At 37.2% G+C, this 15,323-nt stretch overlaps 1 protein-coding gene across 1 annotated transcript in view; it reads right to left on the bottom strand.

Annotated features, from left to right (window-relative positions):
• The window catches only part of DPY19L3 (dpy-19-like 3 (C. elegans)), a 29,984-nt gene extending 15,740 nt beyond the window's left edge, over positions 1 to 14,244 (bottom strand). Inside the window, exons 1-8 of the mRNA XM_010157621.1 lie at positions 14,142 to 14,244; positions 12,537 to 12,670; positions 5,414 to 5,504; positions 4,463 to 4,584; positions 4,121 to 4,266; positions 2,348 to 2,471; positions 1,462 to 1,596; positions 428 to 559 (exon numbers count right to left, since the gene is read on the bottom strand). Of these exons, the coding sequence (XP_010155923.1) occupies positions 428 to 559; positions 1,462 to 1,596; positions 2,348 to 2,471; positions 4,121 to 4,266; positions 4,463 to 4,584; positions 5,414 to 5,504; positions 12,537 to 12,670; positions 14,142 to 14,244 (987 nt within the window). The remainder of the gene's footprint in view (positions 1 to 427; positions 560 to 1,461; positions 1,597 to 2,347; positions 2,472 to 4,120; positions 4,267 to 4,462; positions 4,585 to 5,413; positions 5,505 to 12,536; positions 12,671 to 14,141) is intronic.
• Positions 14,245 to 15,323: the final 1,079 nt, after the last annotated feature.

The raw sequence follows: 15,323 nt of genomic DNA on the forward strand, positions 1-15,323 counted from the left end.
GCTGGTTAGAAGCTGTCACCAGTGCCAGCAACAGAAAAAAAAGAGAACCCTAAATACAGAAAAAAATACCTTTGAAAGAAACAATACTTTTCAATAAGCTGAATCTGACATGTGCTTAGTTCTCACAGCATACTTGGTTGGAGGCAAATCCATAAATCCAAGACAAGTCCTGCTTGCAGGATACAAACTGCAGCTTGCACAATCATAAATGTTAATAGCAATCACAGAATTACGGTGTCTGATGTGCTTGGTTATGCTGTAGTTAGTATAATTGAATTCATTATTTAATCATGCAATATTTTTTTGCTTTATGCTACAGTAATTCCTCTAATTACTATTAGTAATTTAATATTATAATGCATCTAAATGACTCATTTACCTATATCACATTCTTTATTGAGTAATACAAAAATATTTCAGTACCTACCTGGATTGTTCTTGCTATCAACACAGAAACATTAAAACTTATAAGTAATGATCCAAGAATCATGGAATTAAAGAACTGTAGGACACAGACTAGCAGTAATCCAGAAATCTGAATGACATAGAGCCATGTAACCTGGAACAATAATGAGATTTTTATGTCTACAAGACTTTACAGTCGTAGCTTCTTTTCTTGGAATATGTTTTAGAATTTATTTCAACAGCAAATATATCATCTTGCACTGCATCATTACACTTAAAGCCATTACTATGTCCTTTCTATATTTATGTCCTGAGCTAGTTAGGTTAATATTTTATACCTATTTTATGCCTATGGAAGCCTGATGTTATAATAAAGCAGATAAACAACTGCAGAGTGAGGAAAATATTCGTTACTTAGTATTTGGAAGATGTTTTGTATTTTTTTTAGTCAAAGAAGTGTTTCTGTTTTCATCTTCTACAGCACATTCCTAATTCCTACAAGGGACTGTAAATGCTCCCTTGTCTTTTTGGTAACATCGTTTTACTTTTTGCCTCATTCCCTTCAGCAACATAGCAGCGACAGTGGTTTTCCTGGCGAATTTCAGTGCTGCAAAAGAAAACTGCTGCTCTTGAGCAATCTCCTTCCTCCTCTCTGTGCTATACAGTGCCTGCACCTAACTTCAGCTTAGGCAAAGGTTTCTTGTGCTACCTTTTTTTTCCTGGCCACTTCCAGAGGACAAGCTTAAGCTGTGGCAATAGATAACTGTTCTGATGGCCTTCAAAATAATCCCTTAATAGTGCGAAAACATGGCTGTGTCTAAACAGAACTAGACAAAAATTAAACAACAGACATGAAATAAAACCAGATGAAAAAAATCAGACTGATTATTCGTATTTACACTTGCAGTACATACACTGTGATTACTTAAAAGCACAAAGCAGCACAGTGTATAATCGGTATTTCTTCGGGCATCCAGGTCAGTAAAATACCTCCAAAACAGTTAGCTTTAGGATAGAAAAGAACATAAATTTAGTTATTTCCAAACATAACCTTACCTTTGCTGTGGGAAGAATGTCAAAGCAGTCCAGTATGAATAATGCCAATGCTTGTATCAGCATCATAAACTGATTGAATTGCCACGTCAGGCTAAAGAGAAATGTTGCTATGAATACAGCCATAAGTGTCAATCTCTGGAAGGAGGGAAGAAAATTTTCTTTAACTGCATAGTTTCCTTCATTAAACAAACAGACAAAACACCCAACAAAACCAAACAAAAATCCACCTTAATTTGGTTTTATTTTAAATCCATTTTAAAAACACTGAGTTTCCTAACTGCAGTAACTGCTTGGAGGATAATGAACATTTTTTAGAGTTACAGGTTCTTGTATTTATGCCTGTATTTTACCCCTGTAATACCATTTGCAAGAAAATGCTGAGATCTCAGGTAGTTTCAGCCCACAGATAAGCATGCCGTATGTGTTTTACTATGCTATAAATAGCAGTTATTTTATCAAATTGAGAGGTAATAATTTAAGAACTGTTTGTCAAAGAAACTGTATCACTAATCTGCTTTTATTCCTGCAGATCAGGAAAAACTTAAATTTGTAAAACAAATAAAATCAAAATCTTTAATCCTGGTGCTCTACAAGCTTTTCTCCCACCCACTTTGCTTTACTCTCATGTTTTCTGAAACACACAGTACTGTTGTCTTGTACTCTTTAGATCTTTCCTTTATTTCTTCTCAGTGCTGAGCATATGTATTCCTCCGCATGTCAACTACATCTACCTTAACAGAAGGCTCATGATTGTTTTCAATGTTTTAAGTGATGTGTATGTGTATATATCCACTGCTATCAACACTTATTAAGTATTTTGTCCTAAGTTTTATAGACAGTTTTCTGATACTAATTTTACTGTGTTATACTTGTTAAAAATACTCACTTCTTGAACAGGCTGTAAATGAGTTCTGAGTAGGTATGTGATGGCTGCTATTTGAACAGCAAAGAATGGGAGTGCCCAGTTCTCTCTTAAAGGAATGGTGAATTCTACTCTTGTAGTATCTATTCTGTACAAACCAAACAGAGTTTCATAATGTTAAAGCAAACAAAACATCAACTTGGTAACAGAGAGGTTGCAATGACAGGCATCTTCGTGGTACTTGAACTACTAATGGATAAAAATGGAGGCTCTACTCTCTAGCTCTTTTAACATGCCTGGCTCTGAAACAACTTTATTATGAGGGTTCTGCAAGTCATCCACTGTTTCTGTACTTCAAATGTTGTATTTTAGCTTCACTTACTGTTAAAAAACTTTTATTATGGATTAAATCCTACTTATGAAGCACAGCTTGGATAATTTAAATATGAACAAACAAACCCCCAAACAAAACCACTCCTCAAATCCAGCATGTAGAGTTTTCACATTACAGGTCATTTTACTTCATTTTTTGACTTGCAAAAAGCACATATATGAATAAACAGACATCGATTTCTTCACTGTCATCCCAGTGCATTGGATTTGAATACTGCTAAACTGGTTGGGAATCTCTGGTCAAGTTCTGAATATTCTAAGACAAAAAGTATGTGATGGAAGTTAGTAAAGTTCCCCAAAGGGCAGTCATTGACAAAACCTGAATTAAAAGTTAAAACCAAAAAATAACCCCCTTTTTCTTGTGTAGAGGAAATGTTTGCTAAAAAGGACAGTAAGCAACACATCTGAGACATGCTTAGGTGGATGAAAAGCATGTCTAAAATGAAGTTACTCGGTAGTCTCAGATGTACATAATCTGGGCAGAAAGTCTTTATCCAAATCAATCCCACGTACTGATGCTATTTGCATAACAGATAACAAGCTTCCACTGTTCACAAATTATCAGATAGATCAAACAAATCTGCTCCAAACATTGTGTAAATGGAAAATATGAGTTCATGAAATAAACACGTGAACATGTACATTGCATGTATTTTTTACTTACTTTCTCCATCTTTGGAGAAAGAAACGTTTTACCACTGTCTATCTATAATTACTCTGTAATGGACATGGTTGCAGATAAAACCTCTTCAGTTTTGGGCAGAAGTGACACTGCACTTTTATTTTCTTGATTCATTTACAGATAACAGCCTATGTCACTGCTCTCAGCTCCATAATATCTGTTCTTTAGATTCTCTCTCCAAACTTAGAATTCAAGTGACAAAGCACTAGAACAGCTCAATTACCATGTTTGCTCCCCCCACTTAGTGCAGGAGATGTCTACAGGAATAAGTGAACAGAGAAGCTGAACTTCTCATGATCTCGGGTTGCTGAAGGAACCCCTGCAGGTTGGGAGTTGGGTGGTGGAGAGACCTCAAGGACATATATGCAGGTATCTTTAACACCTAAGGGATTCTAGGCTGGAGAAGACAGGGTACATCATCTGGAGACCCAGGCATATCTAAAAGATGCAGTCCACCTTCAGAGACTAATTGAAGCCCAAATTTTCTACTCACACTTACTGAAACTTTAACATCCTGTTCTGCAATGTCAGCTCATTTCTGATTATTTTCTAATTATTTTGTTTTATTTAAATATTTTTTCCCATTTTCTGGCTAATCTGGAGAGAAGCCTTACAGTTTGGGGTTTTTTTTTTGTCCAATTAATCATGCATGCAAAGGTTTAATGCCTTACCTTTGAAATGAGGTTAAATTTTAGAAAGAGCAAATGTTTAATCTCACTTACCTGTTTGTAATATACCAGCAAGCTGCCAACAACCCTGAAAGCCATGTTCCACTAAGAAGCCAGCTTGTTACATACAGAGCAATGACATATACTGCCTGAAGTCCAAACAAAGTGTAGATATAAAAATAAACGGGCTCTAGGTATTGCTGTAAAACACAAGAACACTGATGTTGACATAAAAACACTCATGGGGGGACACGACTGTACTTAACGTGAATTAGGTTTTGCTTTAAAAAGCTATCAGGAATGTTTCTAATTAGAAATAACTAAAAAAGGGAGCTACGGTTCACTGCGCAATCTTCATAATGCACTTACAATCTAAAGCCATAAATAAATGCCTACCTGAATTGGAAGAATCCTATACAGAATGCTGAGAAACACCTCCTGGTAAACATTCATTCTTTCAAGTATGTTAATTGTCCTCACAGATTCAGTTTTATTGTCATATACTAAATCATGTAAACCTTAACGATAAAGAGAAATTGAAATAGGAGATTGTCATTTCCCCCCTCCATGTTCATTTGAACAGTGAATAACTTTTTCAAAGGTACTTTAGGATCTTTCATCAAAACCTGCGAACTTTGAGTCAAGGATTCAGATCACATTACCTCTGAATGAACATGACCTTCTGAGGTCTTCAGCTTCCCTGCGTCGAATGTGACTCAGAGCGCTAATTCAAGCACTACATACTTAGTAATGTACAAAGCATTTATTTTTACACTGACATTCCTAGCATAGAATCTGTGGTACATACTGGATCTTGAGAACCATTCTTGTCACTACTTTGAACACAAGCTGATGTTACTATTGACAAATGTGTAGTGAAACAAAAATTGCTAGGGACCAACAGTTAACTATCTAGAAAACATGAGACGGTCACAGAAAACCCCATCATTGTACATGGTTGCCTTGGAAGCTCCTCACTGTGTCACTGTCCAGGCATACAGCGAAAAAATTGCCCCTTTCCAAAAATGGCTCATAATTCAGATTCAACATAAGAAGAATAAAAATGAAACTAATATAATGAATTAGCCAGCAAGGCTGAAACCTCAACAGGTATGAAAGCTGTCCCACAAAGTGATTGCCTTCAGAAACTGATGTATCACTGTGAAATTTATTATGTCCAGAACTTCGTGGCTCCCTGACGTATGAGCAGAATAAAGCTGTCTCCAGCACAGTTGTTACACTGTCTTTCACAGACATGGTATTGCTTGTTCTCAGCAACATTTGAAAAAATACTAAAAACGGTCAGCTGGCGACACGAAGTAAAACTTACTTTACAGTTTACAATACCTTGCTGGATGGAAGCAGCCTGAATCATCTGTTTGTAGTAGGAATAATAAAGTCCACATTCTGTTCTGAATGAGATTTCTCTTTCCACTTCCTGCAAGTGAAAGTTCAATAGTAAATCCACTTTCCATTTGCTTTTCACAACTATATGAAGCTGCCTTCAACTCAGATTCTTGCTGCACCAGGGAAACGGACTTACACAGCGGCTTGACTCTTTGGGTTTGCACATTCTGTGCAACTTCGTTCAAATAAAGGTAAAATACATGGGCAAATTAGGGTGGAAGGCAAACGGCAGAGGTGCCAGGTGAAGTCATTTGTCTCTGTTAACCGGGGAAACGTGTATGCCTTTTGTGATTCTGATAGGCTGTTTGGAAACATTTTGGATCTTTTACTGTTTTCACTGTAATACTCAATGTTTAACTAGGTGCAGTGGCCAACAGCTTGAATTTAAAACTGCATATGCTTGCTCCATGCATTTAACCTTTTCTTCCAGATGTAGATATCCCATAGTGTTCCCCGGCTTTGCCACCTTAAGGCTCAGTTAATTTAGTGTGCTATACTTGGGACTGCAACCATAATGGCACTCCAATTGTTCAGCTGGCAGAGAACGCTGCTGCCCACTTCTTATGTGGAAGCAGGAAGCCAGCTGTTCATCACTCATACTGACATGACAGGTTAAAGGAAAAGCGATTCTTTAATTGTTCTCAGGTGTAGGTAAAATTATTTTTCAAATGATCAAATTATTTAAACCAAGTACACTTCAAACTATGCCTTTTTCTTGGCTGATACTGCAGCAGCTGGAGTCTGGTAAGACACGAAAGCTCTCCTAGAGAAAACTTCTCTCAGCACAGGATCTTTGCTTTGGAATTCACCTCCTTTTGTTCACTCGTTTGGTGTGAAGACCTAATGAAATTTAACAAATTATGAGCCTTGGGCAACCACATTTAAACAAGACCACATGGACAACCAATCTGAAAAAAATAATAGGCATCTTATACAAAACTGTTTTGTTATTAGTGATCCTTTTAGTAGCTTCTATAAAAACATCCCAGCAAGTGTCTCTCATAAGCACTAAGTTAGAAAAGGTTTATATCCACATTTGAAAATCCAGTGAGATTCCTGTACGTGGCGTATGCAAGTCATTAAGAAATTTAACTGAAATTTCTAAAAATAATTTTACTAATTCAGTTTCCTTGACAAGACAAGAAAACATTACCAAACGAGAAGAATGTTACTGTTTTGCCATTTTTATGAATGCCATTCTGGTTAATGCAAACCTGCACAGAATCCCAAGACTTTCATCTTTCGTATACAGTCCCATCTCTTTTGCTGGAACAGAATCAATGCCACCTCAGAGCTAACATAAAGCTAGATAAAAGATCATGTTCCTCCCTCCTCTACTGCCCAGTATAGAATCTCATCTCAAAACATGTGTTTTATTGAAGTCAATTGCTGACAAACTAAACTGATATTAGGTCTGGTCTGAGAAAAAAATCAACAGATAAAGCCGCATCTAATTCAATGTAAGTTCACAATTAAACTCTCCAGCTGCTCTACGACACACAAATCATTGTAATACCAGCAGAAGAAACTGACACTGGCACTAAATACTAACTGCCACACACTTAGCAAAATGAGAATGCTGGATTTTGAACGAGCTCTACTTCCAAATTTATCACTACTGGAAAGTTTTCTAATACCAAAAAGTGGCTGATTCTAAGTGCTCATTAAAAAAAAAAAAAAAAGAAGAAAAAAAAGAGAGGAATGTTAACATTTGGAATTTATTAAGGGGGAGAGAGTAGTCACAGAGGGGGATCTAATTAGCAAAAATGCATTCAAACATGATTAATTTGTAATCCTGGCACCAGCTGTATTCAACCAAATGCCATACTTTATGAGACAAACACTAGTGAGTTTTACATCTGTTTCATGCTAAGATAACATCTGTTTTATTCGCTCACAATACTTTCCCAGTTCTACAGCAATTTATACTTTTCCTAGTATTCCATGTCAATAAAAACATACAGACTTATGGGTAAGCATTGTAACAGCACATGTTTATCTTTCTGTATATTCAATTTGAGCGTTTAACAAAGAAGTTAGCACTATTAGAAGGAAGAAACCAGAACACTATCCTCCAGGATACGAATAGAGTGACATATGATTTCAATTTATGCAATTGTGTCCTAATAATATTAAGCATTCAAAACAAAATACAAAAGACTTCCCCTCAAGGGCAGAGCAAAATTTTAGCGCTTAGGTTTCCTCAAACTCCTTCATCAAGTCATTTAGAACAGTGAGCAAGCAGCCGAAGTCCGAGTTGTGTTTTTCTATAAATGAAGAGCATTAAGCAAAGCTTCAATTTTTCTTTTTTGACAAAGCTAAACCACAATTTGTATAATTGAAAATATTTTTCAGTTGTTCAATTTAAGATCGGAAAGATGTGAAAATCATCTCAACCATTCAGTGGAAACTCAACACAGACAGCTGCTATCAGTGCTCCCGGGTGAGAATCACGCCTCCAGCAAACCTACGTGATCCTTGTACATGGTCTCTTGGCTGGTTAACCTCACGCCCATCTGTCAGAATGGCATGGGTCCTACTTAGATCAGACTTTTTATCCAGAGTAAAAGTACTCTTAGCAACCCAACCAAAGTACTGCCCTGCCCTCCTTCTCTTCATGCCTTACGCATTCCCTTTGTAAAGTGCTAATTAGCTGGCTGTTTCCTCACTTTTTTTCCATCTTTCTTTTATATTCAAAATGTGAAAAGGGAAAATATAAGCACTTCAGAGAAGGAGTCCCAGGGTTCTTACCCTGCATGTCTTTAAAATTTTATATTTTTATTCCTGACTTCTTGCAAGCAGCAATTTTATTAGAGGAGAATTCAACGGCAGTAGTCTGAATGCTTACTCAGGAGGAACACAGAACAAACGAAAGCTCTGAAGTTTACCTGTTGGTGTTACAGTATTAATTGGCTACTGAGCCTTGGCTCAGTCCTGTTCCAAGTTTCTTCAGAGTTTGCATCTGAACAACCAATACAGCAGCTGACAGGAGAGGTGACGAGATTCTCTCCTCACCCCTCCCGTGTTGTTATTTTCATAGCAGATCCCATTCCCAAAAAACACCCGAAGAGCAGTCACTAAACTACTATTGAAAATCACTGGAAATAGACTGCCCATTTTATGTGTGTCGTGCCAGAAAGTTTTCAGAAAACTGAGAAAGGATTTTTGGATAAGGAATCTGTTTTAGCTTTCACCATCATAAACAGAAATCTTTGTTGTTTCAAAGTACATGAGATGAGATACAAACTTTTTTATTCAAAAATGTTTGGTCAAGAGAAGTGATTATAACCTTCTGTGATCTCTGCTGGAAGCGTACACAAACACAGCTTCTGACTACATGACATGATATTGGACGTTCTCTTTTATTTTAGATGGTTCTTTCAGAAGTCTTGGAATAAAAGAAAGAAAACAAATCATGTACCTCTTTCATAGCACCCTTCAATATCTGCATTTTCAGTTTTTCTGATAAGAAAACAATTTTGCATCTTTTCCTAATGACTGTGGCAAATTTATAATAGCAGGCATATTTATTAGCAAATAACAGGATTCACACACACTGCAGCAGCTGAAATCAATGCGCTGTTGGAAGCCACATTCAAAATAGAACAAAGCAGTATAACAACCACAAAACAGTTTTTCTAGTTGGGTGAACCACTGCTGGAAGACACCCAAAACGGAACTGGCTTTCTATGAACTGCAATTGAAATCACAGAAAGGCAATCACTGCAAGTGTACGTGCAAGTTGTGACTTCAGTTACTTAGAAGTGAAGAATCGTGACTTTGCATAATCAATTCTTTTTACTTCCCATTTTTAGGGTTGAATACAGTTGGCAAACTGTACAATTTTGTAACTACACAATCATGATGTTCATGTATCAATGGGGTCTTCAGAACAAATCCTCCCCCTTTTGTACCTAAATGGTATCTGTAAAAGCTCTGTTCAGTTTAGTGCAAGTGTCACACAAACACCGCAGATCTCCTCCTACTGAGGAGCACCTTCTCCTAAAAGTAGAAAAGACAAAACAAGTCATCCATTACGTCCAACTAAATTAATTAAGTAGCCATACACACTCTTTTGTGTATGAATTCTTACCGTCTGACTAAATGTAGCTTATTGGAAGGAATGAAGTTCAAGGGTATAATGTATTATTATATAATTTTTATATCAGAAGTCACTAACATAAAATCCCGAAGATTGTACTACTTACAGGCAATTCAGAGTGACTGAAATTCCTAATTTAAAATGTATGGAATATAACTGATATAGAATTTTTCTTTTCCATGTTTCTGAGCAGTGGTGATGCACTATTATGTTTCATAAGTTTGTTAATGAAACACTGGATGTGTAGTACTGCATCCATTTAGTCTATATTTAATGTTTAATAAAAATAAAATAACCTTGGTGTAGTAATTGCATGCCAAGGATTAGACTGCAGTCCTTCCTTCCAAGGTTTTGGGCTGGGGCATGCATTAAAATAAAGCCTACTTGTAGCGTATTTTATTCTTGTCTTTTATTAGTATATGGCATATGCTGTAATTAGAAGATTAGCGTATTCAGAAATGCTGAAAAACACGTGCATACATCTAGAGACGCTACAGTGTCCACTCATACATGCAGCGCAGAGGTGTCTATACTGTTTCACAGATGTTAGGATGAGCCTCCCTGTCTCAGCTTTGCAGAAAACCTTGCAGACACTTGACATGTAGCTTTTTCTTCCCATGCTATGCATAAACCAGTATTTTGTCTAAACTCAATCTCATCCATGTATTTTTTCTGCTTAGTTAAGAGGAAGAGTATCAAAATACACAGTTTGGATTTCTGATCTTGCTATTCTCACAGCCACAAAATGCTCTGATGCAGATATTGGCAAGAAAACAAGCTTTAACTATGTTGAAGTTAAGAGTAAATCCTTAGAAAGCTTTGTGTTAATCAAAGTGAAAGCACAGTCAATGTGACCTGACAGACAATTGCAGAAAATCTGACCAGATTTGACTCATCCTCAACTTTCTTTGTATTTACAAATAACCTGCAGGGGATAATACCTGTTTGGTCTCAAGCTGCAATAAATAGTTTAAAGAACAAATCTTTAAGTGTACCATGGAATCTCACTGGGGACACCAGTGTTTACAAAATAAATTTCATCTGTCTGATCCATCAAGTTAGAGCTCTAGCCTTTTATCTGGGAAGATATCCTTAGAAACAATCGAAATCGATGGTGTGTGCGTGAAATGTGTATATACATTTCACAGTGTATAATATGTATGTACATACATACAATACACAGTGTATGCTTACTGAACACATAGTTCCAAAAAGCAGGAGTACGTATGAAGCCTGATCACTTTGGCCCTGTGTTACAGCTGGTTATTTTATCTCTAATAACGTGAAATCTCATTAAAGCTTTTCCTGTTTTTACCAGTTTAAAATCAGCACTGTGGCCACATGCATCCTCTGGGGGAGTTCACATCTTACTGAAGAAGTTATAATGGGAAATCAGAGAATATCTGCATCTCTTTCTCCTTTAACCTGCTGGTAGATTAACTTAATGCTTTTTAGGATCTTTCCATCAAATTGCCTGAAATGGACCATGCTCGAATGTTACTGGGTATTGTATCAACCCATCATAGGATGAAATGAGAGCTAGAGAGACAACAGAATCCAGACTAAAAATATCTGAGGGGGGCTTAATTCAGTTTTGGTATCTAGTGGCATTCTAGATTACTTAAAATGGAATCAATAATTACCAAATTAAATGAGCATTTCATCACTGGGGGCAACTTAATTGCAATTACAGACCTGCTTTCCTCAGGGAACTTTGTGTCCCTCTGTATGGGTTCAGCCTAGAGAGACAACAGAATCCAGACTAAAAATATCTGAGGGGGGCTTAATTCAGTTTTGGTATCTAGTGGCATTCTAGATTACTTAAAATGGAATCAATAATTACCAAATTAAATGAGCATTTCATCACTGGGGGCAACTTAATTGCAATTACAGACCTGCTTTCCTCAGGGAACTTTGTGTCCCTCTGTATGGGTTCAGCACGTTATGCTCATACACTGCCTCAAGTCCACGCTTGTTTGTACTTCAAAATACACCATACCTGTATAATTAATCAATACTTGCTTTTGGAAGGAAGAGGCAAACCTACAGTGTACCTTCAATATATATAAAATCTAGCTATGTATTCCAAGAGGAGCGTGGGTGCAAAACAGTATTATATGTATAATGCAACAGCAATTGTTTCTGAAACTGCCAACTATTTTTATTGCGGGAACATTAGTGTTTCTGGGACAGAAAAAGGGCGTAGTATAGGAAAGACATATTGCAACACAAGTATTCCAATTAAATTTATGTACTCCTTGAGTAATGTAATACACAGACCTAACAGAGTGAACTTGAGGCATCTAAAAAGAAAATGACTCACCTTTTTCTTTTCTCTGGTTAAATTTAGATGTGTGTACAGCTGAATTATTTTCCCATGCAATGATTCTAGGAAAAAACTAGGCAGCCTTGAATCTTGGGAATGGTTGGTTTTACATCGGTGAATGTCTGAAATACGTTCTGAGGTTTGCATATTCAGGATAACATCATATAAAATTAGTATTGAATAGTAGGAGACTGTGCCTAAACTTTATTACAATATCACAGTACAAATACAATTAGAGAACTGCGTGCCAGCATTTTGCATACTGTTTACTTTAACTGGTTTTGTTTGGGTTTGGATTGCTTCAGATAAGAGATAGATGATTGTAGAGCAACATGTGTAAGTAGATTGTTGAAATTCTATTCTAGATAATGATCAATGGTTGGAAGAACCCTAGCTGCAACTCAGGCAGGAGCTGTCTAGCAATGTTTTTAGACAAAAGTTGGAGAAAGGTATTTATAGAAACAATCAAGTATTTAAAAACAGTGGGAAGGGAAGCACACCTTATTAAACTACATTTTAAAAAATGAAATATCCTATGGTTTGAAGAAAGTTGCAAGACACATAAATACATAAATTTCAACACTCATATTAACGCTCTATGAAAGCACTGATGAAACTATGAAAATGACTGTTACCTTAATATTGGAAAACCACAGGTCATTTTCATGCAGTGTGGCAACGTAAACAGAAGTAAGAAGTCCAAGAGAGATGGCAACAATTCCACCGACAGTAATTGAGAGTACGTTCCACAGCTTTCCACCTGTATGATCTTGGAAGAAAAAAAAATATTTCACTCTGTAATTGTGAAACACCTCGTTCAACTTCAGAGGAATTTTGGAAACTCGCACACTGCCTGCACTAGTACAGTTTACCTTCTGTAGACAACAGGGCATTTGGTTTTAAGAGATCTTTAAGGGGATGTGGGTTTTATTTTCTCATACAGCAAACACAGAGTATTTTATTTACATGAAAAGTGAAATAAGGTGTGCCTTAATTGGTAAAATGCCGTTACAGTTTAACACCACCACGATCCTATGTAAGTCTCGACAAGTACCATACATGATTTGTAAATCTAAACTGAAATATCCGCCGGGGCAACTTTTTAAATTAAGGCAATACAGGATGACTGATCCCAACGCGAAATTAAAATAATCATCACACGTCTTAAAGTGGCTGCCTGTTCTTTGGGGGTGTGCTTGGGTTTTGTAAAAAAATATCACTGAAGGTTCAGAAGCCTCACTAAATACCCACAAAGAGACTGAACAACGGCCAAAGCAGCCTTTGATAATGGTGTCACGCTTTGGACTGCAGACGACCTCCTGCAGACATCAAAATAAGATTATAGATGGAATGAAGGAAAAGAAAGGTTCTGTTTCTAGGTAGCTCAATCACTTTTTTCTACACTTAAGTTACCGGGGTTTTTTAGTTTTTGGGTGTGGTTGGGTTTGGTTTTTTTTTTTGAATGTTGATTTCAGGCTTAATATGGATCTTATTGATCTGGAATCCTATCTTTGAAATGGCTATTTCATACTGCGTGTGACGTCAACATAATGGGTACTAAATATGCAATTCAATGGAACTGAGGGCTAGGCTGGATGACAACTATGAGCACGGAAGCAACAATGTGACCTTCATCTACCCAAACTGAATATATAGAAAGATTTAGAATCTAAAATCAAAACAGCCCTTAAAGTAATTTAATTAAAAATACCCACAACCCCAGACTTTGCCAACTCTAAATTTATAAATCCAAATAAAAATGTTGTCAGTATTACTTAAACAGATCCTCAAATTAAGGCACTTAATGTCTCCCTTTTAAATTTACCTAGCTAGTCTGTCCTATAGTCAAAAAGCAAGGGTTTGCAGTTAAAAATCAGATTTCATGTACAATCTGCTTATATTTAAGTACAACTCATCACAGGTCTTCAACTCCTTTTATGCTACCAATGATTTGAACTGAGATTCGTTTAAGAATGGCTACATTAAATCTGAAAGTGTGTCACTGATACTAAACTGAAAAAAATTGTTCTCACCAATTTAAATTAGGATTTTAAAATAGAGGTGTGATGGACATGCAGTAATCTGCATGCCCTCTGTCTCATCCAATTAATTCTGGTGATAGATACACAAGTATGAAAATGTATTTGGTACATGCCTAGTTCTAACCTGTGCTTAGGACAGGTACCAAAAGCTAAACATCACTAAAAAGCCACAATGTTACAATCCTTTCCATTACCCACCAGACAGAATTTTCCCATCAGGCTTCACATTCTTCTCCTCTGAAGGCTGCTCTTCAGCCGCTTCTGTGCCTTTTCCCACCCTTCTCTGTCTGACGGCTGTCATTATGTCAGTCACTTTAATTCATTCTTCTTCAGTCTGACTCCTAAACGGACACACACAAGCAATGCATCTTCCTACCCAAACATTCACTTAACGCTGTATGAAATATCTGAACACAGAACCATCTTTTACTGCCATCAGAGACTCGACTTACGGGACCGTTCTGTAGCTGAATTATAGCTTACAAAAACTCAAGATTCTTCTAATTTTTACAACTCAGCGTGCAAATGAAAGAGAACATTGTCTTAAACTTGTAAAGATTTTAGTTCACAATTGTACATACTCCTGAAGTTTTCAGAACGATTAATTATTTTGACAGCCCTCACGACTCAAAATGCACACCAGGCTCTGCTTCTATGAAAAGGTGTAAGCCCCTTCAATGAAAAATTGAGGATATTTGAGTTGGACACCTAAAAGAGAAAGCCAGTTGTTTAAATCTTGGCTTTCAGGAAATCCTAAAAAAGGGAGCCGTAAGATGAAAAAATGATGACAGACAACGTGTTATAAAAAAGTAGAGAGACAGCATTAAAAAATATCCTGAACATTTTATACTCTTGAAGCACAAAATTGGAGAACATGACAAAAAAGAGAAAGATGAGCAGCTAGTCATTCCCCAGGTGCTCTCTGCTCCGTACATAAAACTGCTTCCCATTCAGCCTCCCATTCCACACCTGACCATCAGTGTCATCCCAGCCCGAATGCAAAACCCCAGCCATGCCCAGAGCGCCAACGCCGGCAGTTGTGTCCCCACTGGTAATGGTGATTCTCTAAGAAATAACACCTCAACCGCACAACTTTCTTGTTTTATGGCTCTTGCAGTGGATAAACTTCCTCTTTATCCCGCATGGAAAATACATGGAGGGAATTATGTGAGCATGTCTCAGAGTCATCTTGTAGAAAACCCGACAATTAATTAGTACGGGCAAGATGGTCCTCATAGCCACCCTCCTTCTCTGCACTGCCGGTCTGGGGCTGCTTCCCGCAACGCCTCCCGCCGACGGGAAGAGTTGGCATCGCCGGCACAAGCAGGGAAAGCCTCCACAGGGCGCCGGGAAGGGATCGTGCCTCGGCCCCCAGCCCCG

The sequence above is a fragment of the Eurypyga helias genome, unplaced genomic scaffold (assembly GCF_000690775.1).
Source record: "Eurypyga helias isolate BGI_N326 unplaced genomic scaffold, ASM69077v1 scaffold28328, whole genome shotgun sequence".
Lineage (NCBI taxonomy): Eukaryota > Metazoa > Chordata > Aves > Eurypygiformes > Eurypygidae > Eurypyga > Eurypyga helias.